Source organism: Pelodiscus sinensis, chromosome 10 (assembly GCF_052426305.1).
Source record: "Pelodiscus sinensis isolate ZL-2025 chromosome 10, ASM5242630v1, whole genome shotgun sequence".
Lineage (NCBI taxonomy): Eukaryota > Metazoa > Chordata > Testudines > Trionychidae > Pelodiscus > Pelodiscus sinensis.
Window position 1 is genome coordinate 7,246,165 of NC_143061.1, and position 27,332 is coordinate 7,273,496.

At 50.1% G+C, this 27,332-nt stretch overlaps 1 protein-coding gene across 1 annotated transcript; it reads left to right on the forward strand.

Annotated features, from left to right (window-relative positions):
* Nucleotides 1-156: 156 nt before the first annotated feature.
* ABCF3 (ATP binding cassette subfamily F member 3) lies at nucleotides 157-27,015 on the forward strand. The gene is made up of 21 exons (XM_075938118.2): nucleotides 157-313; nucleotides 2,044-2,191; nucleotides 2,478-2,557; nucleotides 3,010-3,062; nucleotides 5,786-5,883; nucleotides 6,044-6,166; nucleotides 6,510-6,776; nucleotides 7,162-7,242; nucleotides 7,928-7,987; nucleotides 8,534-8,590; nucleotides 9,150-9,172; nucleotides 11,874-11,929; nucleotides 12,576-12,776; nucleotides 13,145-13,221; nucleotides 13,762-13,806; nucleotides 14,360-14,492; nucleotides 14,870-14,958; nucleotides 18,900-18,991; nucleotides 19,814-19,946; nucleotides 22,866-22,953; nucleotides 25,803-27,015. Exons 1-21 carry the CDS (start codon nucleotides 241-243, stop codon nucleotides 25,959-25,961), a joined length of 2,136 nt encoding a protein of 711 aa, XP_075794233.1. The 5' UTR covers nucleotides 157-240; the 3' UTR covers nucleotides 25,962-27,015.
* Nucleotides 27,016-27,332: the final 317 nt, after the last annotated feature.

Below are 27,332 nucleotides of genomic sequence, written 5' to 3' on the forward strand. Positions count from 1 at the left end.
CTCCCTTGCCCTGGCGGGAACTTGGAGGACGGCGCGCCCGGGGACGAGGCGCATGCGCGGGGCACCCGTTCCCGCCGTCCCTCGCGCTGGGCCGGCCCCGGACTCCATGTCCCAGCCGCCTGCGCGCGGCGGGCTTTTTTTTTTTTTTTTTTTTTCCCGGCGTGCCCCGCGCTCCCCCCCCCTTTCCCCGGACTGCGTGGCCCGGCGGCGGTAGCGAGGCTGGTGCCGGGCTGTGCGGCCATGGCCTCGTGCGCCGAGATCCTGCGCAGCGAGTTCCCCGAGCTGGACGGGGAGCTGTTCGCCTACGTGACCGGTGAGGGGCGGGGGGAGCCCGAGGGGCGGGGCCTGGGGCGGCGGGGGGCGGGGCTGCCGTTTCCCGCCTCTCCCCGGGGCGCCCCGCCGCTCTGCCTCCCCTCAGCACGGCGCGCCCCCGGGGCTGGCGCGCGCTCGCAGGCTGCCCGCCCGATGGGGCGCCCGGGCGTGTCGCCTGCCTGCCTCGCGTGGGAGCGAACCCCCTTCCTGCGCGAGAGCCAGGCGGGGCCTGTCACCGACGGGGGGCTGGGCACGAAGGGGCCCCGTTCCCACCCCTTCTGCGAGAAGCCTCAGTCCACGTGCAGAGGTGCCCCTCCTCCCCCCCCCCAAAATCCCCTGGCCTTGGAAGACGTTCAGAAAGGGGCCGCAGAAATGATGAGCTGCTGCCCCGTGACCGGGACTTGTCAGCGTGGGAAAGAGATGGATGACTCGGGGGGCGATATCCTAGAAGTCTGTGACATCACGGCTGCTGTGGAAGAAGTGACTAGAGAAGAGTTAGTTGCTCCTTCCCATAACGCAAGAACGAGGGGTCAACAACTGGGCGTCCTAGGCTGAACACAAAAGGCAGTACTACTTCACAAATCTCCTTCCCATAACGCAAGAACGAGGGGTCAACAACTGGACGTCCTAGGTTGAACACAAAAGGCAGTACTACTTCACAAATCTCCTTCCCATAACGCAAGAACGAGGGGTCAACAACTGGACGTCCTAGGTTGAACACAAAAGGCAGTACTACTTCACAAATCTCCTTCCCATAACGCAAGAACGAAGGGTCAACAACTGGGCGTCCTAGGTTGGACACAAAAGGCAGTACTACTACACAAATCTCCTTCCCATAACGCAAGAACGAGGGGTCAACAACTGGGCGTCCTAGGTTGGACACAAAAGGCAGTACTACTACACAAATCTCCTTCCCATAACGCAAGAACGAGGGGTCAACAACTGGGCGTCCTAGGTTGAACACAAAAGGCAGTACTACTACACAAATCTCCTTCCCATAACGCAAGAACGAGGGGTCAACAACTGGGCGTCCTAGGTTGAACACAAAAGGCAGTACTACTTCACAAAAGGCAGTCAACCTGTGCAATGCTTTGCCAAAGGAAGAACTAGATAAAGTAATAAGGCTAGGTCCATCAGGGATGGTGTCCCTAGCCTCTGTCAGGGCTGGGAATGGGCCATGTCTTGATTCCCTGTTCTGTTTAGTCACTCGGCCCTCTATCAGAAGACAGGGCACTGGGTTCGATGGACCTTGGGTCTGACTCAGTATGGCCATGCTTGTTGAGAAATGAATGGAGCTATACCTATCTCCTAGGACTGGAAGGGACCTTGAAAGGTCATCGAGTCCAGTCCTCTGCTTTCACAGCAGGACCAAGTACTATCCCTGACACTTGCTCTAGATCCCTAAATGGCCTCCTCAAGGATTGAGTTCACAGCACTGGCTTTAGCAGGCCAATGCTCAAACCACTGAGCTATCCCTCCCGTAGGCAAGAATATGGGCCAAGGTCACTTACACATGGATGCCTGTGGAATAGTCTGGAATTGAACCCATAGCTCTCTTACCTACTTTCTTCAATTGGCACTGGAGGTCAGCCCCCTCCCTTAAATCCTAGAATGATCCTTGTTGTTCAGTGGGATTGTGAGGATGGTGGAGGTGTGGGGAGACACTGGCTGTTATTTTGGTTGGAATTCTTTGGGCCTGTTGCTCAGTGGCTTGTCTCTCTTCTCTTGCAGGGATCCTGCACAGTGGCAGTGAAGATTTTGAGTCTGTGGATGATCTCTTTGAAGCAGTGGGAGAGCTCTTGCAGGAAGTGTCCAGAGACTCGAAAGATGATGAGGACATCCGGGATATCTGCCAGAGGATGTTCAACACCCTCCACCTGTAAGTACTCTGGGGCCTCTATGCAAAGACCTGTAAACGGGGCTGAGTCCAATGTGGTGAGAGACGAGGAGAGCTCTGGGTCTTGTCATGTGCATTTTACTTTAGAGCTGTGCTGTAAAGTGTCAGCATTAGGAGTGTACAGAATGAGGATGTCAAACAGGGTGACACAGAATAACTTAGGGCAGCATCTGAGACTTATTTGGGGTGGTGTGTGGCAGATGGGAATGTTGCAGGAATGGGAGTGTATCGTGGTACCTTTACTCCTTGATTCTTCTGTGTGTTACAGAGATGACGAGAACTCTCAGGGGTGCAGCAAGGTGCTGCTAGATGCGCCAATTCAACTTTCCAAGGTTACAGACAGCTATGGTGAGTAATAAATACTGAGCAGCCCTTGCTCCTAGGGAATCCTCCTTTGATGCCTGAGCTGCTCAGCTGACTGAACAGTCTCCCATCTTATCTGCGGCTATCAATTGTAGAACCATATTGGTGGGAAGTTTATAAATTATGAGGTTGATGGATTGGAATGGCACTCCCTCCCTGGAATGCAGAGGAGCTGATTCTGCATACTGGTGGTCTTTCAGACAGTGAGCTCTAATGGCAAGAACAGGGCTAGGAATAAAGACTTAAATTCTCTTTTCAGCGCTGCCTCTCCCTTGCCATGTGATCTTGGGTTAGTCATTTCACCTCTGTCCAATTGTAAAACAGGTTATTAACTTTCCTGCCAGGGAGTGGGTAGATTTGAATTAAGCACTGAGCTTGCCTGGCAGAAGGTGCTGGAGAGAGGGGCCGAGTGTGACTGCCTTTCTTGTTCATTGCAGATTCTGGCTTGGACCTCTTTCCAAAGCTCTTGCTGAAGAGAGGCCAGACCTCAGTAAGTGGGAAATGCTGTTACCAGCTCATGCTCTTACTAGCCTGTTTGCTGCATTGCTCAAGATGCTAAGAATGCCCTTGCCTTCCCATTTCTTACACATTCACCCACGCAGCAAGCTGGGGAATGTGGCCTTCTTTCTAGAGCAGCGATGGGCAAAAGCCATTCAGCGGGCTGGGTTCAGGCCCCGTCACCCGGTAGGTGCAAGCCCTTTAAACAGAAGCAATTGAAAGGGTTCGCAGCTCCAGCCCCATGTTAGCCCATTGTCTGGAAGCCAGGGACACGCAAACCCTTTCAACTGCTTTTATTTAAAAGTTTCCTGCCTTTCCCATGGCTGGCAAGCAATAGCCCCAGGGAAGGCAAGAGCCTTTTAAACAGAAGCAATTGAAAGGACCTGTGTGTTCCCGGCTCCCAAGCAACACGCTAGCAGCGAGGCCAGGAGCAGCAAGCCCTTTCAATAGCAGGAACTGAAAGAGCTTGCAGCTCCCGTCTATGGCTAACCTGATGCCTGGGAGCTACAGGAGAGGCGTGAGCCCTTTCAACTCCAGCTATTTAAAGGCTCCGCCCCTTCCATCCGAGACCCCGACCCTTTTGGAGCAGCCTGTGACCACTTAAAAATTGTTTTGATGTGGCCCCTGCTCAAAAATTATTGCCCACCCCTGCTCTAGACTATAGGATGACCTTGCTTTCTGTCTGTTCATGCAGTCATTTTAATGTATGGGAGTTTTTGGTCTGGTAAATAGACCAGATAATTGTAGAGCTATGAGTTTGACATTGATCCTGGATAAAATAGTGGAATAGTTGATAGGGGACTCAGTTAAGTATTAGAAAGGTAATACCAGTCAACAGGTGTTTATGGAAAATAGATTCTGTCACCTAACATATCACTTTTTGATTAAATAAGAGTTTGGTTGCTTAAATATATTGTGTCAACGCTGATATTAACTTTGACTTCTTCAAGGTTATGACTTGGTATCATGTTTTGATTTGGGGAAAAAACCCTAGATCAATATAACAATGCACATATAATATGTGCATTAACTGAATTAAAGGTCGGTCTCAAATGGGGACTCTTATTAAGCCAGTCTGTTTCTTGTGGTCTCTCACAGGGATCAGTTATATGCCTTTAATATTTTTGTCAATTGCCTGTAAGAAAACATAAAATTGTTAAGAGATTAAAAAAATCTGTAAATGACACACAAATGAGGGGGAAATAGTAAAAAGGAAGAGGATCGGTGGCTGACAGAGCAATCTGGATCACTGGTGTGTTGGGTGCAGTTGTGTTTAGTACCACCAAATGTGAAATTATGTATCTAGCAACAAAAAATATAGGCCCTACTTACAGGGGGAGGGGACTTTGAATTCATAGAGGATAATACTGAATGTGAGCTTCCACTGTGATGCTGTGGTCAGAAGGCCTAATGTGATCCTTAGATGTATAAACAGGAGTCTCTGGAGCTGGAAGGTGACATTGCTGCTGTGTTTGGCACTGATGCACCAGGAGTGGAATTGCTAATGCCAATTCAGTTCAGCTAGGGAGCTGATAGATTTGAGAGGACTGAGAGAAGAGCCATGCAAATGATTAAAGAGGAAAACTTGCCTTATCATGATCATTGTGTTTAGCTTAACGAAGAGGAGGTTAAAGGGTGACTTGATGACCGCTTAGAAGTATATACATGGGGAACAGATTGGATGGTGACTCTTCAGTTTAGCGGACATAGGTGAATAGCAAGATTCAAAGGCTGGAAATTGCAACTACAGGCTGAATCTCTCTCGTCTAGCATCATCGGGACCTGCCTGGCACCAAAGCAGAGAAATTTGCTGAACCACTGGAAGTCATTATTGTCTAGTAGCATTACCAACACTTGCTTACTGTGCTCTTAGAAGACATTTAGGGGTAAATTAGAACTAAATAACACAGAACATGGAGAGCCTGGACTGGTGGCTGTAAACAAACTTTATGGGACCGCAGGAAACTTGGCCACACCCCTGATAAATGGACATCTGGCTAATTAAAATCATGCTAGACAATGTATGGTGCCAGACTAGAGAGGTTCAACCTGTAGACGTTTTCAGATTAGAGCTAATTTTTCTAAAAGAGATGCACTAGTTCATCCACAGCTATCTGACTGAAAGCAGGAGATAATTTAGGACAGTACTTAAAAAATCTATGATTATATTAAATACTGGAGTTATAGCTGGATGTACTAGGCATGTAGCAGGGTCTAGTATCTATCTGCCGAAGACTGATCTTACTGGGAAACTCAGATGGTTAATTGGGAGGGTGGGCTGGTTTTGGGGTCTGCATGCAATGGGGATGGGGAAGGAGTGTTAGAGACAATGAACTGACAGAAGAGCCAAGGGACTCCTTGCTAGGTTCCTAGAATAATAAAAATGAGACATGGTGGAAGAGCAAAAGTTTAAATCGCATCTAGTCTACGCCCTGTCATCCCAGGGTAAGATTGTTCCCCACAGACAATGAAATCTTCAAGGATTTGTCCAACAGCTCCCCACTAGAGCTATGTCCCTAAAATACCCTTTAATCCCATCTGCAGCCTCTTAGACACATCCTGGTGTCCCACCTAAATAAGTGACCCTTCCTCCTGGAAATGTCCACCCATTAGGGATTTACCCTCCAAACTGGGCTCTTCCCCCTCACAGTCAATTGCTTCAAGCCCCTGATGGTCATTCTTGCTCTTTTCTAAATTCCCTTCCTCGTGTCCCAGATGGTGAATGCCAAGAAGTTGGCAAAGGCAGAAGCCAGACTAAAGGCCAAGCAGACCAAGAGGACCGAGAGGGATTCCCTGAACCCTGCTGACCTACTGTGAGTGTTCAGGGAGGCCTAAAGGGCAGGCTCTGATGGTAGCCTGGCATGTGGCTGGAGGGCAGGCTCTGACCACACTGAGTGTGGCTCTGTGGGGAGCCTGAGGTGCTCTGGGACTGCCTCACACTAAAGCTCTGCTTTCTTTCATGGTTACTCACAGGGTCCTGGAGGAGGCATCTGCTAGCCAGGTGTCCAGCAAGAAGGAGACTCGCATGGAGTCATCGGGCAAGAACAAGTCGTATGATGTGCGCATTGAGAACTTTGACGTGTCCTTCGGTGAGCGGTGAGTCCTGCAGGGGTGGGAAGGACCATGGAAGGTTGGACTAGGAGGGGATGAAATGGATAAAGATTGACATGTGGTGGCTGCCATGTGGGGAGGAGCCTGAAAATGGGGGAGTTGGTGGGACAGGATTGTGGGGCAGCCTGGCTGGACTAGCCACAGGTCAGGATTAAGTACCACTGTGGGAGCTTGCTCTCTCTCTGGCTTTGGGCAGCAGCTTTCATGAAGACTAAATGAGTTCCAAGCAAAACCTCACATCTGGTGGGAAAGCTGCTGCTGGGTGCTTCAATGTCCTTGTAGGTGAGCTGTCAGGCTTAGCAGATACTGGTCTGTTTCCTTGCCATAGAGTCTTGCTAACGGGCACAGACCTGAACCTGGCGTTTGGCCGACGCTATGGGTTGGTGGGCAGGAATGGGCTGGGCAAGACCACCCTGCTGAAGATGATTGCCAGCCGCAGCCTACGCATCCCCTCACACATCAGCATCCTCCACGTGGAGCAGGAGGTGGCAGGGGATGAGACGCCAGCCCTGCAGAGCGTGTTGGAGTGCGACACCACCCGGGAGAGCCTGCTGCAGGAGGAAAGGGAGCTGACGGCCAGGATCAACGCTGGCAAGTGAGACACTGCCATGTAGATCATGTCCTGGGTTGAGGGCCTTGTCTGAGGCCGGGCTTATGGTCCTGCTCCCAGTGCCTGAGCCTAATGTCCCTGAGAGACCAGTGCTTTCTCCCACCACGTTGTGGATAGCACTGAAATTGAGCTCTAGGGTCTGCTAGCGGCTTTGCCTGGGTTCTGCTCCCCTTCTCTCCTTCCTGGGACTGATCTTATTCAGACTAAAGCTCAGTAGCAATGGACTGCATGCCCCAGGAGCTTGAGTTCCGCTTAGATGAGCCTCCCTGCTTGCCTTCTTTCCCAGCCCAGATGCACACACCTGAGAGAGCTGGTTTTTAAGCCCTGACCTTGCAAGAATTCCCCATGCTGCCCTTGTGTCTCCTACCAGGGGACAAGGCACAGAAGGTGACAGACTTTCGGAAATCTATGTCAAGCTGGAAGAGATAGAGGCAGACAAGGCACCAGCCAGGTAAGATGAGCCCCCTTTCTGAGCCAGCCATGGGGATGGCCCTTGGCTCTCTGCAGCTGTTAGGAGTGGTATCTGATTAAGATATGGGTATGCAGATTGTGGACTCTGACTTTGGGATTAAAGGCATGTACTCTTATCTGCAGAGTGTCCTTACCAGGCTATGGAATCTAACAAATGAGTAGGTTCTTGTGACCCTTGCTCCTTATTCTGTGCAGCTGGGAGAGGTTAGGACAGAGCTGGAAGCTCCCCAGAGACTTGTGGAAAAGTCAGGCTTTCTTACCCTCTAGTGACTAGACTTATGGTGTTCTATGTAGCCGCTGACACCTCCCAGCTGGGAGATGTTTCCGTGTCTGGTGGTGGTGGAGACTGAACGTTTTGTCCGGAGAGCCAGAGCTGCACTTGTTTGGCTCTGGGCCAAAGAGTTTGAGTCAGTGTCTGATTTCAAACCCCAGACTGTCATGTCAAAACCATCCTGTGTCGGAGAGCTGGGATGCCCAGCGTGGTTGCTGCTGTTGGGCAGGAGATGGTTTCTGCTGGGCCCTGAATCTTGCAGCATCCTTTCAAAACTGCAGTAGTCTCCAGGGCAGTATTTGCATCCTGGGTCTTGAATTGTGAGCCCCTTGCTGCAGGCATACACGTTGCTGTCGAGTGGTTTTCAGCGTCCTGACTCTCCTCTTCCCTACAGGGCATCTGTCATTCTTGCTGGGCTGGGCTTCAACGCAAAAATGCAGCAACAGACAACCAAGTAAGTCGCCTCTGGTCTGTGCTTGGGTAGATTCCTCCCTGCCCTAGGCATGGGGCACAGAGGGGACTGAGCTATCTCCTGCCAGATTAGAGACATCACACTGAGTGCTGGGCAGTGCCAGGTGCTCTGTGGGTTTCTGGCATCCCTCTTGCTGTTGTCGTGGGGGTAGCATGGAGCAGGTGTGACAGCAGCTGGCATACTCTTTTGAAAGACTTGGCTGGTGCACACATGGCGGGACATAGAGTAACCCAGCAACAAGGGATGCTACTGTCCAGCTCTGCAACCGGCAAATGACAGTGAATTTTTGCTGCCACTTTCAACTTCTGAGCCAGGGCCTGCTGTAGCTCACCTTTTGCAGTGCCAAGCTTTCTGGGATGACTGCAGAGTGTTAAGGGTACCTCCTTCCCCAGGTGGTGGTGAGCTCTGGCATGATGGAGGTATGGGGTGAGAGGACAGGGTGAGGATTTATTGTGGATGAGCTAAGTTACGGTGATTTTGTGTTGCAGTCTGATGCAGCTTCCTGTGTGTGGCTTTTTCTCTCCCCAGAGAGTTTTCCGGGGGCTGGAGAATGAGGTTGGCCTTAGCCAGAGCCCTTTTTGCCAGGTAGGTCGTAATATGGTCTGTATTTGATCTCGTAGGCCATCCTCGCAATAAGTCCAAGATCCGTTCCAAAAAACTTGGATTTATAGCGAAACAACTTAAAAGGGGGGGATTTTTTCCCCGTGGCTGACTTCCATTTGTGCAAATTAATTTAATTTTTATTTTTTGCGCAGCTTGGGAGTGGGGAATGGGAGGACTTATAACGCACCGGTTCCTACAAGCGTCGACAATTTTAGTGCAGAATGGATGAATACCGGGGTGACTTACAGTGGGGGTGCCTGTACTGCACTCTGTTAAAGCACATGTGACTCGGTGTTGGCAGAGCCCAGGAGCTGCCTTGGGGTTAGCTCACACTGACTCTGCCCTGCTCCCTTGCTGGCAATGCTGGCTGTGGGGGAAGTGCCCATTTATGCTGATCCCAGCCTCTCGCAGCGGGGGACGGTGTAACAAATAATTGAATTAAAACAATCTTACAGTAGATCGTCTCCTGTCGAAACAGATGGCCAGTATTAACTGCTCTCTCTCCCTTCCCCTTGCTCCCTCTCCTGTTTGTGTGTCGCAGGCCAGATCTTCTTCTGCTTGATGGTAAGTGAATGCCATGGGTCCCTTCTCATGTCTGAACTGTTGCCCTGGGGCAGGTCTCTGTTGCCCTGGGGAATGTCCTTGCTGGAAAACAGCTTTTTGGCTGCATATCCAGAGTTAACGCACAGCTTCTAGAGCTGGAGATGCCTTGGCGCACTGAGATCCCCTGTATACTGGCTCAGCACAGGAGTCCAGACATCTAAGGAAGTCAAATAGCTTATCCTGCCCTCTTTTTCTGGCCATTGGACTTGCTTGGCTTGGTGATCTCTGTGTGGGAGAAGGCCAGAGTTCTGGCAGGATGGGGGAACCCTGGCGGTAGAGCACTTAATGTGGATGGCTCACTTAGTAACTGGGCTACAGAAGTCCCAGAATGGCTCTGCTGCAGCATTCTCCCTGGAATAATCTCTTCCCCAGTGTCAGGAGCGGAACCAGGTTCCCAGCAAATAGCAAAGCCACCATGGTGGAATGGTTGAATCCCTTTCCCAGGAGAAATGAGGCAGAATGCAGCTCTCCAAGTTGGTCTGGCCAGGACTCTGGGATTAACACCCAACTCTGTGGGCCTCAGATACACCCTTGTGTGTCAGCACAGTGGCCCCTTGCCACAGTGGAAAGGGGGTCAGTAATGGCTTAGAGGGGAGAGTGCCCGCCCTGCAGCACAGCCTCCCTGGCACCGTACAGTGCTACTGTGAGGATTGCTCCTATAGCACTCTGTGCACATACATTTCTCGCTCATCTGTCTTGAGTCACGGGAAAGTTCTTCCGCTCTGGGGTTATTTCTCTGGGGCACGTGTTGGTTTGTGCAGAGCTGTGAGAGCATTAGTATTGTAGTAAGATGAAGGCCTGAAACACAAGCCCATGTAGCACAAGTCTGGTTTGAGGCCTAGCTAACAATGGGGAACCCTTGGCTAATATAAAGCAAAACTGTGATCAAGAGGCTCACAGAACTTGGCACGAACAGGGCTGAGAGTGTAAAACAGTAATTAGTACTGGTCACAAGTTGAAAGCCCATTCCAAAAGGATGGTAACACCAGCTCATTAAAAAAGACCTTGGTACCCATGCTCCTCACAGATACCAGCCCGGGTTCAGGAAAGGGTCTAAACTGACTGCATGATGGACAGAGAAGATCTAATCAAACCACGAGGTGCAGGGTGATGGGTGGTATCTGCAGTTATTCAGGAGGAGGTCGGGATTTACTGCCAAGGTGTCCTTGGAGGTCTCTGGCTCCGTCGATGATAACCAGAAGTGCAGGTGCTCAATGATGTGTGTCTTGTCGACTTGCCCAATTAGTTAACAAAGCAGACTCTGAGAGAGCCCCCCAAAGACCACAAATCAGGATCGAAGGTGTCTGGGCAGGGTTATTGTTAAGCAAAGTACAGTCATAGCTATCAGTAGACTCTACTGAACCACTACGCACATGTACCCCTAACAATGGAATGACTCAGTCAGTGGGAAATTGCCATTGCCCCTTAGGTCATCCAAAGACTGTCGTCCCCTCCCCCCCCCCCATGACACCACTTTATATACACCTACTAACAACTTACACATCACGGCTGACGTGTCAGGTTACCACGCTCTGGTGCTATCTAGATAGCATCCATCACCCTGCACCTTGGGGTTCAATTTGAACATCTCTATCCATCATGCTGTCAGTTTAGACCCTTTCCTGAACCTGGGTTGGTATCTGTGGGAAGTGTGGGTACCAAGGTCTTTTTTAAGGAGCTGGTGATACCATGTGCTTTCAACTTATGCCTACTATCAGTTACTGTTCTACACTTGGGCCGATTACCAATTAGTGTTTTACACTCTCAGCCCTGATCGTGCCAAGTTCTGTTATCAGGGGCCTGCCTCTTGCTCACAGCTTAGCTTTGCTTTCTGTTAGCCATGTTTTGTCCATTGTTAGCTATGCCTCAGGCATCAGCTCAGCCCTGTGTTACATGGGCTTTTGTTTTAGGCCTTCATCTTAGTATAGTATCTAAGCAGCATCAGTGTGGCAACCTGACACGTCAGGAGTGATGTGTAACTTGTTTGTACCTGTATATAAAGTGGTGTCATGGGGGGGGACAGTCTTTGTCCAGCTAAGGGGGCAGTGGGACCTCCCACTGATTGAGCGAGTCCATTGTTAGGGGTACATGTGCATAGTGGTTGAGTAGAATCTACTGATAACTATGGCAGTACTTCGCTTAACAATAAACTTGGTCGGGCACCTTCGATCCTTATCTGATTTGTGGTCTTTGGGGGGCTCTAATTGTGCAAGTCGACACGGCACACATCATTGAGCACACGTAGCTTTCTGGTTATCATAATTGATGGAGCACGAGACTTGTCAGGACACCATGACAGTAAATCCTGACCTACTACATTGGTGACCCTACTACAAGAAGTTATTAACCAAGAAGCCTTGAAACCTGCTAGTTGTGCAAGGTAGATGTCAGCAGGGTCCCATTAACTGTTTTTGGATCCACTTGATGCATCTGGTCCTACATTGAACTGTGAGTTCTTTAAGGCAGGGATTCTCCTATGGGTATATGCAGTACTCAGTACGCTGCTCCCATGATTCTCTGGGCAGTACTGTAGCAGTCCTTTCTCCTTTCTAATGTAGGTCCTGTTCCTATCTGGAGCAAGTGGTAGCTTTGCATGTACTTACGAGATTGGTGCTTGTCATCCTTTATGAGGGCTACACCCCTGTTCTCTGTTCTCTTTCAGAGCCTACTAACATGCTGGATGTAAGGGCCATTCTGTGGCTAGAGAACTATCTGCAGGTAGGTGAGGATTTGGAGAGCTGCTGTCTAAAATCACTGGAGGCTCGATCCTGGTTCTTTGGTTTTACACCCTTGGGCTGTGTCTAGACTGGCAAGTTTTTCCGCAAAATCATCTGATTTTGCGGAAAAACTTGCCAGCTGTCTACACTGGCCGCTTGAATTTCCGGAAAAGCACTGACGATCTAATGTAAAATCATCAGTGCTTTTCCGGAAATACTATGCTGCTCCCGTTCGGGCAAAAGTCTTTTTCCGAAAGACTTTTGCGCGAAAGGGCCAGTGTAGACAGCATAGTATTGTTTTCCGCAAAAAAGCCCCGATGGTGAAAATGGCGATCGGGGCTTTTTTGCGGAAAACCGTGTCTAGATTGGCCACGGATGCTTTTCCGCAAAAAGTGCTTTTGCGGACAAGCATCCTGCCAATCTAGACATGCGTTTCCGAAAATGCTTTTAACAGAAAACTTTTCTGTTAAAAGCATTTTCGGAAAATCATGCCAGTATAGACGTAGCCTTGGAGCGGAGATAACTCACTGGTGCCTCATGGTTTGATAGGCAGGAGGTGTGGGACATAGGCCCCCATTGACTGGGTGAGGCTCCCCTGTAGTCCATTCATACCCTGGCTCAGACCTCCCTGCTGCTGTCTCTTTTAGACTTGGCAGTCAACTATCCTGGTAGTGTCCCACGACCGGAACTTCCTGAATGCTGTGGCCACTGACATCATCCACCTGCACTCGCAGCGGCTCAACACCTACCGGGGCAACTTTGAGAACTTCATGAAGATCAAGGAGGAGCGGCTGAAGAACCAGCAACGCGAGTACGAGGCCCAGCAGCAGTACCGGGAGCATATCCAGGTACAGAGGTGATGGGGTATCGTGGATGTGAGCGGAGCGGCAGTGTACCATCCTGTGAGGCCCTCTGTTGGTGGCGCAGTTTATAGAACTTGTTCCCCTGCAGCATGGCGGTAGCAGTTGCCGGGAGAGTTGGGAACAATCGGAGTTTGGGGTGGGAGGGGAGTGGCTCATGGGCCTACCACTCTTACTCTGGGCTAACTTAAGAGGGGGTATCTCTAGTCCTTCGTACCGACAGCCATAGACTGTTCTTGGGCTGCTCTACATCCTCTCTATTGCTCTGGCTTCAGAGGGGGATTTGGCTGACAGTTCAGCTCCCATTGTAGGAGGGCAGGCTCTTAAGTGGGACCTGTTCTCTCTCTCTCTCCTAGGTGTTCATTGATCGATTTCGCTATAATGCAAACCGGGCCTCCCAAGTGCAGAGCAAACTGAAGCTGCTGGAGAAGCTGTAAGTGCTCGGGCCTGAGAGGAGGGGAAGCAGGGGCATGTTGGAGGAGAGGCTGAGTCTGTGTCATGCCGTTAAACTGTGCCGCTTGGCCAGGTGGCAGATTTACCCTCGCTTTTGGTGTAAAGCACCAATCTTACTGGAGGAATTAGAGGGTTTTGAGACCCTTCCTGCACTTCCACATGGGCCTGAAACACAGTGGAGCTTCTCTAAGCTAGCAGGGCTGGGGCATTGCTCTGAGCCCTGGAATGGCTCATCTTAGACTAACCAAAAAATGAGCAGGCCCTATGTCTGGAGGGGGTCACTTGACCAGTAAAGTTAGCTCCCTATGGATCCATCTTTTCTTTGCTTCCCATCCTGGCTCTGAGGCCATTCTTCTCAGAGTTGTACCCTAATTGGCTGGTGATGTCACTGATATACTCAGCCCCTTGCCCAAGGCACAAATCCCTGACTACATCCCTGGGACTTGTATGGGGAGGGGGCATAATCCTGGTGCATTAATATCCATCCCAGCTCACAGTGACAAGTTGCTCCTTCTCCTAGGCCGGAGCTGAAACCTGTAGACAAGGAGTCTGAAGTGATGATGAAGTAAGTGACCACTGATCCCTGTGGTGAGGAACTGGTAGCCTGTTCCCTGTACTGGTGACTGGCAGCTTGAGCTCCACAGCTTTGTCTCTCCCAGGTCCTGTTATTGGGAGTGCTCTGTAAAACATGGCTCAGCAAGGCACTGTCACGGCTGCAGAAGCTGGTGCCATTTCCTTGGCTTGCCATCCTCTCTGCTTCCCATGGTATCACGCCTAGGCATGTGCACACAGCCTATTGTTTTCTTGGTTCACTCACATTATTCTCTTGCGGGGGCGGGGAGTAGGGGGGGAGGCGGGCTGGCCTGGATCCAGCTCCTGGGAAGGGCCTCATACAGCTGTGATGGGTGCACGTGACTGGCAGGTGTGACTCTGTGCTGAACTCATTCCCTAACTCAGAAGACCGAGGACGGCAGGGGTGGAGTAAGTGAAGCCACATCCTGCCTGCCTTCCCTCGCTTTGTATGGCTTGCAGGTATTCCTCTACTTAGGGTGCTTTTCTAGGCATCTCTCCCCTGTCTCCTTGTGCTTACCTCACTGGGCCTTCTCCCTCTCTTATAGGTTCCCTGATGGCTTTGAGAAATTCTCTCCCCCAATCCTGCAGCTGGATGAAGTGGATTTCAGCTACAGCCCAAGTCACTGTGTCTTTCGGGGCCTCTCTGTTTCAGCCGACCTGGAGTCCCGGATCTGTGTGGTATGTACTGGAGACATGGTCTTCCAGCTGGGACGGGGGGGTGCAATAGGACACTTTGGAGAGACCTGGCAAGCCCTCAAAGTAGGATTTGGGTGGTTAGGGCAGATGCCGTACAAGGGGATCACAACTGGAGTGTGGCAAGTAGCCCTTTTGTGGCTAGCTGGGGCTGGGACGCTCCTTGAATTATTTCAGTATTGGCTTTCCTATAACTAGCCCCCTTGGTGTAAAGGAGAGCCCTGGACAGTGGTAATGGTCACTTGTACTTCCAACCCCCAAAATCCAGTCTAACCTTAGATGAGGAAAGGAATCCCCCTAGGCATAGTGGCCCCAGAGCTGTCCCTGTAGGACCTTGTCTCATCATTTGCTTCTTTGTCCAGGTGGGAGAGAATGGAGCTGGCAAGTCAACTATGTTAAAGATCCTGATGGGAGACCTGGCACCAGTTCGAGGGATTAGACATGCACATAGGTACATTTTGCATTGCCATTGCTGGACTCGAGTACATAAGGAGACGTTGGGGGGTTTGTGAAGTAAGGGCCAAGGGCCACTCTGCCTAGCAGAGATAGAGGGGATTGTGGGAAATTGCCTGCCGTATGCAAAATGCTGGAGGGAACATGGATTCTTCTTCGAGTGATTGCTTTTGTGCATTTCAATATGTGGGCACATGCTGTGTGCATGAAAAGACTTTTCCCTAGGGGTAACTGTCAGGTCAGCTGTACCTGTGGTGACTTCTCCTGGTGACGTGCATATACTCTGTCCGACCCAGCTCCCGCTTCAGTTCCTCCTTTCCGCCAGTGATGTCCTTGGAACGTCTGACTTGGTGCTTAGCAAGTAGTTCTTCCCTTGTGCTTCGTTTTCACAAGTTCTTTGTAGTGTAGAGAGAGTTGTTCTCCATTCATGTAGTTAGTTAGTGGTTCTCAGCTTGCTAGCTGAAGCCCCATGGAGCATGCAGCAGCTCCAAGGCTTTAAACAATGTGCTAAGTGCAGGAAGCCTATGCCCAGAGGTGACCTGCATGCTGCATGTTTACAGTGCTTTGGAGAAGGCCCCCAACAAGATAAGTGCAGTTTTAGCAAGGGGTTTAAGCTGCGGACTAAATGCAAGAGGGATCAGCAACTTAAACTTCTTCTGATGGAGTGTGCTCACATGATACAGCTTTGATTCCCTCGGTGCAAAGCGCGCCAGCCTTGCTGTGGGAGGCTTCAGCAACGCGTCAGGAACAACAGCGGGATCACTGGCACCAATCTCCCGCGCATAGGACAGGCTCCTTCACGGCACCATTTGCACTTGTTGGTGCTTCAGATGATGCTTGATGGGGACTGCTCTCCCTCCAGGAGGTCTAGCAAGGCCCTGGAGGCTGCCCACGTGGTGCCAAGTCTGTCCAAGCCAGGCACCTTGGCCCCAGCACCATTGACTCTGGTTCCCAGGGTAGGGTCATTGAGTCTGGTATTGGTGGACTCTCCAGAGCCTGTGGTGGAGGTCCTGGACCTGCTCTCTACGCTGGACGCCTTTTTGAGGTTGTGCAGGACCTCACTGAGTTTACGATACCGAGGTTGCTTGAACAGCACTGCCATCTGCAGGCGGCCACTGGTGACAACAGTGACACCAACCCAGCACTGCCTCCTGGTCCTGCCTCAGCACCAGAGTCTATGCTTGCTGCCACATTGACATCCAGGGTATCGCAGGCTATCACGCCACCAGCACCAGTGACTGTTCCCACAGTGCTGTGTGTGGCTCCCGCTATGGCTCCCCCGGCACCAGGCCCCTTTTCGGTGCTGCCAACACAGACACCGCAGCAAGCCCTTGGCTATCAGCCAGCACAGGAGCTTGTTCAGACACTCTTTGCTGGCACCGTTGGGCTCTGTTCCCCCTGGTTGGTGTCAGACTATGCATTGGGTTCAGACGTTTCCTTTGTCTTGGAGCTTTAGGTACAGCTTTTGTTCTTGGCACCAACATCAATACGGCTCATCGGTGCTGGCGCAGTCTTGGCCCCCTCAGTGGTAGGTGCCAATTCAAGGGCCCTTTTGGACTCCATGGGTGTACCTCCAAAGCCAAGGGCTGGGGCTGCTTCCGTGGCACCATCAGCTTGGGCAGCACCATCACTTGCATCTTTGACGCCACCCCCTCTTCGGTGCCAGAGGCGCAAGCCAGGCTCGGCGACCAGGTGCACTTGGCCAACCATAAGAGGCAGAAGTTGTGGAGGACTCACTGACACAGGAGACTCCTCCACTCCCAGTGGCATCATTATAGAACCATAGAGCTGGAAGAAACCTCAGAAGGTCATCAAGTCCAGCCCCCTGCTCTAGGCAGGACCAATTCCAACTAAATCAACCCAGCCAGGGCTTTGTCAAGCTGAGACTTAAACACCTCTAGGGACGGAGACTCCACTACTTCCCTAGGGAACCCATTCCAGTGCTTCACCACCCTCCTAGTGAAATAGTTTTTCCTAATATCCAACCTGGACCTTTCCCACCACAACTTGAGACCATTGCTCCTTGTTCTACCATCTGTCACCACTGAGAACAGCCTCTCTCCATCCTCTTTGGAACCTCCCTTCAGGAAGTTGAAGGCTGCTATCAAATCCCCCCTCACTCTTCGCTTCTGCAGATTAAACAGGCCCAACTCCCTCAGCCTCTCCTCATAAGTCATATGCTCCAGCCCCCTAATGATTTTGGTTGCCCTCCGCTGGACCCTCTCCAATGTGTCCACATCCTTTTTGTAGTGGGGGGCCCAGAACTGGACACAATATTCCAGATGTGGCCTCACCAAAGCCAAATAAAGGGGAATAATGACATCTCTAGATCTGCTGGCAGTGCTCCTCTTAATGCAACCTAATATGCCATTAGCCTTCTTGGCTACAAGGGCACACTGTTGACTCATATCCAGCTGCTCATCCACTGTAACCCCCAGGTCCTTTTCTGCAGAACTACTACTTAGCTGGTTGGTCCCCAGCTTGTAACTATGCTTGGGATTCTTCTGTCCCAACTGCAGGACTCTACACTTGTCCTTGTTGAACCTCATCAGATTTCTTGTGGCCCAATCCTCCAATTTGTCTAAGTCACTCTGGACCCTATCTCTGCCCTTAAGCGTATCTACCTCTCCCCCTAGTTTATGTCATCCGCAAACTTGCTGAGGGTGCAATCCATCCCCTCATCCAGGTCATTAATAAAGATATTATCATTGTAGTCCCCAAGACAAGGCAGTAGTGAGCATGTCCTTGTCTCCTCTGTTTATAGGTTCTTGGGTGCACCAGGACCTTTTTCAGCAGGTGGCCCAAAATCTTAGCCTGCAGAGAAGGTGGTGGAGGAGGCAAACCCTATTGTAGATGTCCTTGCCGGAGAGTCCAGTGTGAGCTACTCTCCCAATTAAATTCATTCAGACAACCACCAAGGTTCTGTAGCAGACTCCGGCCTCGATTGTGCCCAATCTCTTAGCACCTCCACTCTGTTGGACTGTTCTGGCAAGAAGGAAGTGAAGCGGGAGTCGAGTCGGAAGGGGTATATGTGCGACACCATGAGGCGTCACCACAGTGGGTGCTACAGCCAACAGGTACTGCTAGGGAAAAGTCTTTTGATGATCATGCATGCAACGCGTGCACACATTGGAATAGACATGAGCCACATACCCTCAGTAACTATTGGTCTTAGAGATATGTCTACACTACCCTCCTAATTCGAACTAGGAGGGTAATGTAGGCATACCGCACTTTCAAATGAAGCCCGGGATTTGAATTTCCCGGGCTTCATTTGCATAAAGCCAGCCGGCGCCATTTTTAAATGCCGGCAGTTCGAACCCCATGCCGCGCGGCTACACGTGGCACGGAGTAGCTAGTTCGGATTAGGCTTCCTAATCCAAACTAGCTGTACTCCTCATTCCACGAGGAGTACAGCTAGTCCAGATTAGGAAGCCTAATCCGAACTAGCTACTCCGTGCCACGTGTAGCCGCGCGGCACGGGGTTCGAACTGCCGGCATTTAAAAATGGCGCCGGCCGGCTTCATGCAAATGAAGCCCGGGAAATTCAAATCCCGGGCTTCATTTGCAAGTGCGGTATGCCTACATTACCCTCCTAGTTCGAATTAGGAGGGTAGTGTAGACATATCCTGAGAGAGGCTGCTCCTGCCCTAGGGATGCCACCCAGTATCTCTGGGGGCTTGGGGCATCTGCATTCACATGTTTCTGCAGTTACCAATAACTAAGACTTAACAGCCAAGAGCTCTGAGCTGTTATGGAGCAGCAAGACCCACAAACCCTGAGAGGCATCTCCTCTCCTCCCTCTCCGCCAAAGAAATCACTCAGGCACACACCTTCTCTTCCTGCAAGCCTCTGTCTGGCTCTTGGCGGCAAGTGAGTAGAGTCAGAGGAGCCCTGGGTAGCATTACCTATAATGACTTCTCTGCTGTGGCTTGGCAGGAACCTGAAGATTGGCTACTTCAGTCAGCACCATGTGGACCAGCTGGACTTAAACATCAGTGCTGTGGAGTTATTGGCCAAGAAGTTCCCAGGTGAGCCTCAGGCTTCCATGGGCATGACCCTGGGCTAGTCTGGGAGCCTGGTACCAGGTGAGATCTGCATTGGATGTCTTGCCTCCTGGGCCAAGTGAGGCTGGCATGTGACACCCTCTGCTGAACAAAGCAGCACTTAGTTTTGGGGAGGCCTCCCCTTGAGGCAGCTAGGAGCTCCTGCATAGAGAACCAGTCACCTCTCGCAGTGCTCTGGGGCCATTCCTTTCCCTTGCCTGATATTTCCCTGCCTCGTGGAAGCTGTAGTCACTCTGATACCTGGTTTGAAGAGTTTTGTAATGTGAGTGCTGCAGGGATGTCTCACTGCAGACAGCTTGAAGTGAGCCCTGGGACAGGAAAAGCCCTGTTAATCTCTGAGAGCTGCTATCTTGTCATTAGGTTTCAGAGTTACACATTGCAGACTATTTTGCTGGTGATTGTTTTAGCAGCAAAAGCCTTGATGGCTCCTCTCCCCAATGCCAAAACCTCTGACTTTCTCCTCCTGTATGATAGAGTTTTGTTAAATAAAAATATGTGGCACTGAATTCAGGGAGTGTCACTTGAATTTCAGCTGTCAGTACGTGAGAGCCCCTGTCCTTATTGTGTCACTAAGGTTCATGTTGAAGCCTCTGAATTTCTGCCATCTTGCTGCTGCATTTCCCTGCTGCTATACTTGAGCACTGTAGATTCTATGTCCAGACTGCTACAGAGCACACAGGGCCTTGTGTGACTCCCGGCTGCCTGGAGGTTCTGAGTTGGTATCTTGGGGGTTAATGCCAACAGGCCAGGGCTGGGTTGTGATGATCTCCCTATGTGCTGTTCCAGGGAAGACTGAGGAGGAGTATCGGCACCAGCTGGGAAGCTATGGAGTCTCGGGAGAGCTGGCCGTCCGCCCTGTTGCTAGCCTGTCAGGAGGTCAGAAGAGCCGAGTGGCATTTGCCCAGATGACCATGCCTTGGTAATCTCCCATGCACTGCTCCTGCTGCTCTTAGTGACGTGGCTCGGTCCCTAGGGCCTGTTTGTGTGGAGGAGGAAGCAGAGATGCTGAAAATTGTCTGCTGGCTCTGGCTGAGCAGGAGACCAGTGATCTGGGGCTTTCTGGAGAAGCATGGTCACCCTGAGGGAGTTGTGCAGGTTGCTCCTATCATTATCCTACTAGAGTCAGTCGACAGTCACGCTTCTGGGGACATAGGTGTGTCTCAAGCCCACACCATGGGACTGGGCCAAGCAAATACTTAGGAATCTGAGTCTCAACTAGAGACACTTCTGTGAACATAAGAATGGCCATACTGAGTCAGGCCAAACGTCCATCTAGCCCAGTATCTTGTTTACCAACAGTTGCCAATGCCAGGTGCCCAGAGGGAGTGTGTGACGACGCAGTCGGGGTTCCCCCGTTCCTGCAGACCCGTAGCCGCAAGAACAGACTCCGCTAGCCGGGATGTGATGTGTTTACAGGAATCTGGGCCAGGATATTTCAGACCCCTTGAGATGGGGTCCCTAGGCCCCTGGATTCCAGCCCTCTCCTCAGACTGGTTCCTTCATGATTCCAGCCCCAGACTGACTCTTTCCCCCAACTCCTCAGTTCCTTTGTTCAGCCTCTTCCCTTAACTTGTAGAACTGGTTTTAGCCACTGCTCTGGGGCGGTAAGGCACCCCCTGCTGGGCCATGCTTACAGACAGCTGCCTGTGGGGGTCACCCACAGCCCAAGCATAGCAACCAGCAAGGAACTTACACTACACCACAGAGTGAACAGAACAGGTAATCATCATGTGATCCCTCTTCTGTCACCCATTTCCAGTCTCTGACAAACAGAGGCTAGGAATACCATTCCTTCCCATTCTGGCTAACAGCCATTGATGGACCTAACCTCCAGGAATGTATCTATTTCTTTTTTGAACACTGTTAAATTCCTGGCCTTTACAACATCCTCTGGCAAGGAGTTCCACAGGTTGACACTGTGCTGTGTGAAGAAAAATTTCTGTTTGTTTTAAACCTGCTATCTATTTTATTTGGTGACCCCTAGTTCTTATATTATGGGAACAAGTAAATAACTTTTCCTTATTCACTTTTTCCGTATCAGTCGTCATTTTATAAACCTCTATCGTAGCCTCCATTAGTCTCCTCTTTTCTAAACTGAAAAGTCCCTGTCTTTTTGTAATTTCTCTTCATATGGGACCCGTTCTAAAACCCTAATAATTTTTGTTGCCCGTTTTGGAACCTTTTTCAATGCCAATATAGCCTTTTTGAGAGGAGGCAACCACATCTGTGTGCAGTATTCAAGATGTGGGTGAACCATGGTTTTATATAGAGGCAATAAGATGTTCTCTGTCTTATTCTCTATCCCTTTTTAATGATTCCTAACATTGTTTGCTGCTGCACATTGAGTGGATGTTTTCAGAGAACTGTCCACAATAACTTCAAGATCTCTCTCTTGAGTAGTTGTAGCCAAATTTGTCCCCCTCATATTGTATATATAGTTGGGATTATTTTTTCCAATGTGCATTACTTTACATTTATCAACATTAAATTTCATTTGCCATTTTGTTGCCCAGTCACTTAGTTTGGTGAGATCTTTTTGAAGCTTGCACAGTCTGATTTGGTCTTAACTATCTTGAGCAGTTTAGTATCGTCTGCAAATTTTGCCACTTTGCTGTTTATCCTTTCTCCAGATCATTTATAAATAGGTGGAATAGGATTGGTCCCAGTACGCACCTCTGAGGGACCCCACTAGTTACCTCTCTATATTCTGAAAACTTCCCATTTATTCCTACCCTTTGGTTCCTGTCTTTTAACCAGTTCTCAATCCATGAGAGGATCTTCCCTCTTATCCCATGACAACTTACTTTACTTAAGAACCTTAGGTGAGGGAGACACCTGCTAGCACATTCTGAGCAGCATCACCCCAATATGCTGGGCTCTCCTGTCCAGCGAGTCCTTGCTCTTTAGCCCCATGTAGTTCTTCAGGGAGGGCGACTGGTCAGGGTTTACTGCCGAGGTGTCCTCACAGGTCTCTGGCTCCGTTGATAACCCGAAGGCTGCTTGTGTGTGTGCGCTCAGTGATGTGTGCCGTGTAGACTTGTGCACTTAGTCTCCACAGCAGACCCCAAGAGAGCCCTCAAAGACCCAACGAAGGTGCCAGGCCAGGTTTATTGTAGAGTGAAGAACAGACATAGTTGTCAGTAGACTCTACTGAACCACTATGTATTTGTACTTGCCACAATGGAATGACTTAATCAGTGGGAGGTCCCACTGCCTCTTAGGTCATTCAAAGGCTGTCCCCCCAAGACACCACTTTCTGTACAGGTACAAGTCACACCTCACTGCTGACACATCAGGTTGCCACCCTCTGACGTTGTCAGGTTACCACCCTCTGACATTACTTAGATACCACCCATCTCCCTGTACCTCGTGGTTTGATTAGATCATCTCTATCCATCATTCTGTCATTTTAGACCCTTTCTTGAACCTGAGTCTGTATCTGTGAGGCGTGGGTGCCAAGGTCTTTTTTAATGAGCTAGTGAGATTATGTGCTTTCCACTTATGACCAATACCAATTATTGTTCTGCAGTCAGTACCTAGCACCAATTAGTATTTTGTACTCTCAGCCCTGTTCATATCAAGTTCTGTGAGCTGGGGTCTCTTGCTCACAGCTTAGCTTTGCTTTATGTTAGCCATGTTTTGCCCATTGTTAACAATGCCTCAGGCCTCAAACCAGGCCTGTACTGCATGGGCTTATGTTTTAGGCCCTCATCTTACTATACCCCACTAACGGGCCTGTTGTTTTTAATGGTAATGCCAGAATGAGACTGCACTGTGGATTCTGTGCTGGCCTCTTCCAGTGGGATGCAAAGTTGTTGATTCTTTCTTCTCTTTCCAGTCCCAACTTCTATATCCTGGATGAGCCGACAAACCATCTGGACATGGAGACCATCGAGGCTCTGGCAAAAGCATTGAATAAATTCCGGGTAAGGTTCTCCTGGGTCAGGTGATCCCTGCAGCCTCCTGTTTTGTGGTGCTTCAGCATCCCAGCCTAATGGCAGCCACTAAGCATAGTTAAGGTGGCTCCAAATTAAGCTGGCCAATGGCAACATGGTGAATTCCCACCTTGACTGTGCTTCCTGTCATCGCTTCAGACTGAGTGCCTAGGAAAGTGGCAGACAGGCAGGAGCTAGTCAGAAAGAAACTCCTTCCCCAACTCTGAGTGTCTGGACGCAGCACCCCCTCTTCTCGTTTAGGGTATATCGCAGCTCTGCCAGCTCACCTCAGCTTGGCCTCTAGCACATCTTACTGTTCCAATCCTAGGCAAAGGTGCCACATCATGTGGTGTCTTCATGGATATGAACTGTTTGCCAGCCTGAGATGGCCCATCACAGTCCCTTGTTTACAGTAATAACTTGACATGTTAACTCAAAATTGTCCTGCCTCAAGAGAAGCTACAACTTGTTTGGCCAAAGCTGAAGGCAATGGCTGAGTCTTGCCATGAGCCTGGATGGCCAGTGGCAAACTAGCTGTACGCTGACAAGTGAAAAACCAGAGTCAAAGCCTTTCTCACTGCATGCACAACTCCTGCCCAGACTGTGCATTTGCCCTGCCAGACTTGGCCCGTATCTCCAGGGAGGAAAGGTGAGGGTCTCAAGCCAGGCTGGAAGTAGTTTTAGTTCCCCGTTCCACCACCACCCTTGTCCTTCCTGCCTACTTGTGCCGGGTAAAATAGGGAGTTGCCAGTGGGCCCATTCTGGATGGAGACCAGCGGTTCCAGTATGTGATGCAGCCTAGCAGTTGGACTGACACGAAGTGGGAGGATGTATCCAGTGGGGCCCACAGGGGACAAACACTCCTGGGTCTAGAAATTAGTCGATATTGCTATTTCTTAAGAAGGATGAATTCAAACTGGAACAGGTACAAAGAAGGGCCACTAGGATGATCCGAGGAATGGAAAACCTGTCTTATGAAAGGAGACTCAAGGAGCTTGGCTTGTTTACTTTAACCAAAAGAAGGCTGAGGGGGGACATGATTGCACTTTTTAAATATATTAGAGGGATAAATACCAGGGAGGGAGAGGAATTATTTAAGTTTAATACCAATGTGGACACAAGAACAAATGGATATAAGCTGGCTAGTAGGAAGTTTAGACTTGAGATTAGACGAAGGTTTCTAACCATTAGAGGAGTGAAGTTCTGGAACGGCCTTCCAAGGGAAGTAGTGGGGGCAAAAGATCTATCTGGTTTCAAGATTAAACTAGATGGGTTTAGGAAGGGGATGGTTTGATGAGATAACATGATCTTGGTAACTAATTGACCATTCATTATCAGTGGGAAATAGGTCAATGGAGGGATGATAGGAGTTACTATAGAGAACTTTCTGGGTGTCTGGCTGATGAGTCTTGCCCACATGCTCAGGGTTTAGCCGATTGCCATATTTGGGGTCGGGAAGGAATTTTCCTCCAGGGTAGATTGGCAGAGGCCCTGGAGGCTTTTCGCCTTCCTCTGTAGCATGGGGTACAGATCACAGCTAGAGGATGCTCTGCATCTTGGGGTCTTCAAAGTATTTGAAGGCTTCAATATCTGAGATATAGGTGAGAGGATTATTCTAGGAGGGGTGGGTGAGATTTTGTGGCCTGCACTGTGCAGGGGGTCAGACTAGATGATCATAATGGTCCCTTCTGACCTTAAAGTCTATGAGTCTGAGTGGAGTGTGCGACTAGCATTTGCAGGTGACACCAAGCTGGGAGGGCTTGTGAGCACTCTGAAGGACAGGATTAAAATTCAAAATGTCCTTGACAAATGGAAGAATTGGTCTGAAATCAACAAGGCGAAATTCAGTAAAGATAAATGCAAAGACTCATTGCCCTTCCCCATAATATTCAAGCAGCTACTTCAAGCTGCTCTTGTTTCCTGTTGCACCTTCACTTCTTAGGAAAGAGCAATGAAATTCACAACTATAAAATGGGGAATAACGCAGAAGGTCATACTGCTGACAAGGATTGGGCGTTCTAGTGGGTCACAAATTGAAAGTCAATAATGTGATGCGGTTATGGAAATGCTAATAGCATCCTGGGCTGTATTACCAGGAGTGGCACGTATAAAACACGGGAGTTAACTCTGTGCCAGTGAGTACCATGCTCAGCTGAAGTACTGTGTCCAGAGAGCCATGGACAAATGGACAAATTGGGGAGAGTCCTAAAGAGTGTCGAAAACCTGGCCCATGAGGTGAAAAAACTGGGCCTGTTTAGGCTAGACTAGAGAGAAGAAGACTGAGGGAGGACCTAACAGTCTTTAGATATGTTAAGGGCTGCTATAAAGAGGTAGGTGATCAATTGTTCTCTGTGTCCTTCAGAGGTAGGACAAGAAGCAATGGGCTTAATCTGCAGCAAGGGAGACTTAGGTTAAATAGTGAAAAATGCTTTCCAACTTGAATTCTGGAATGGGCTTCCAAAGGAGGTTGTAGAGGCTTTTGAGCAGGTTGGAAAACACCTGTCAGGGATGATCTAAGTTGACTTGGTCCTTCTCCAGGGCTGGAATTGATGACTTACTGAGGTCTCTTCTAGCCTTACGCTTGTATGATGCTGTTTTGTGTGCCTGGACTTGGGGCCTGCATCTCCACAATAGGCCAAGCGCTATACTCAGGCCACCCCTCTGGTGTTGGCAGCTCTTTGAATGTCTTGGTTCCTAAGCCGTGCGATCAGCAGATTTAACAAGACTCATTGCCCTTCCCCATAATATTCAAGCAGCTACTTCAAGCTGCTCTGTTTCCTGTTGCACCAGTTTCTTGCCCCTCTGGTGTAAAACGTGTTCTCTTCACACCTCAATTTCAGGGCGGTGTGATCCTGGTGTCCCACGATGAGTGCTTCATTCGCCTGGTGTGCAAGGAGTTGTGGGTGTGTGAGAACGCTACTGTGACGCGCATCGAGGGTGGCTTCGATGAGTACAGGGACATCCTGCAAGAACAGTTCCGAAAGGAGGGCTTTCTATAAAGGAGGCACCTAAACTCTGTGAGAGCTGACTGGGGGTGGGGAAGTGCAGCAGCCTCAATATCTATCTGAAAGGTGCCTGGTGGAGCAGTGAGGACACCACTTGCACCCCATGGACTGTCTGCTCTGCCATCTGGGTTACCCTTCCCTGAGAACAGCAAAGGTGCTTGCTGGGTATAGGATGAGCCCTCCCTCTGTCCTGCCTCCAGAGCTGCACTAGGCCTCTGCTGGGCAGGGGTGAATGGACAGCCAAGTGAGGGGGGGAGAGTCTAAAGCTGTGGGGGGAGGGGAAGGGCGCAGTAGTGGAGTATTGTCTGTGCTGAGCACTTCCCCTCTTCTGTCACTTGCCCAGTGCTGCCTACCTCAGCCAGCCACTGCTGCTAGCAGAGGGTTGGTGCTGGGAACGCTGGGCTTGAGTGCTGCTGCCGCCTGTTGCACCTTGAGCTGTTTCTCTGCTGAGAAGCAGGATGGAGTTTAGACTCTCCAATTTTAACTTAAACCGTTGGAGGTAGTGGGAAAGGCCTCTCAGTGCCTCTGTGGGGAGGAACTACCGCCACCTGGCTTTTCAGTCATTTTTACTTGTCATACTTTCTTCCCGGCCTGACCCCATGCTGCTATCCCTGTCCTGCTAAAGAGTGGGGAGGCTTATGCTGCTGCTGCAAGAGTCCTACTTCTTGCTAAGGTCCTTTGTAAACCCTTGAAAGGGGTTGGGTTGGTTTTCCTCAAGCTGCAGTCAGTAAGAGCCAAGGGCTTGTGCTGTTTGGATCACAGTGGCCCCTTATTCTGTTAGCCAGGGACAAGATCTTGCTCCTTGTTCTGGGCTTGCACACAAGCTTTTACCAAACTTACCTACTGCACAGACCCCTGCAGCCTTCTCCCAGCTAAAGGCCTCTCCATGCAGGACGAGATTCGGGTCCGTCCTATTTACTATTTTTTTCTAAAAAGATCAAATACTGTACAGTGTAAGGTAAGTTATTGAGCACTGAAACTCCCTGTTCGTCAGCCTAGAGGTTGCAGTGTAAATAAAATCAGAACCCCTGAAGACCTTGGAACTCTTTATTTGCCCTACTGTATTCCATTTGTCTGTTTCTTTATCTACCTCTCTACTGCTAGTGAATTGGGGCAAGCGGGGATGGGTACAGTTCCTGCACAATCTCTGCCTCCACTCACACACAATATGAATGAGGGGTTCAACAAAAGCTGACTAATTAAAGGAGGGCATGAGGGGGAGGCAAAAGATCCAGCTCTCCCTCTTCTGAGCAAAGCACACAGTATCAGAAACTTCTGCAGGTGGATCTATGGAGCAAAGAACTGGCTACTGCTATTAACATGGTGGCTGTGTCTACACTGGCAAGTTTTCCCGGAAAATCATCT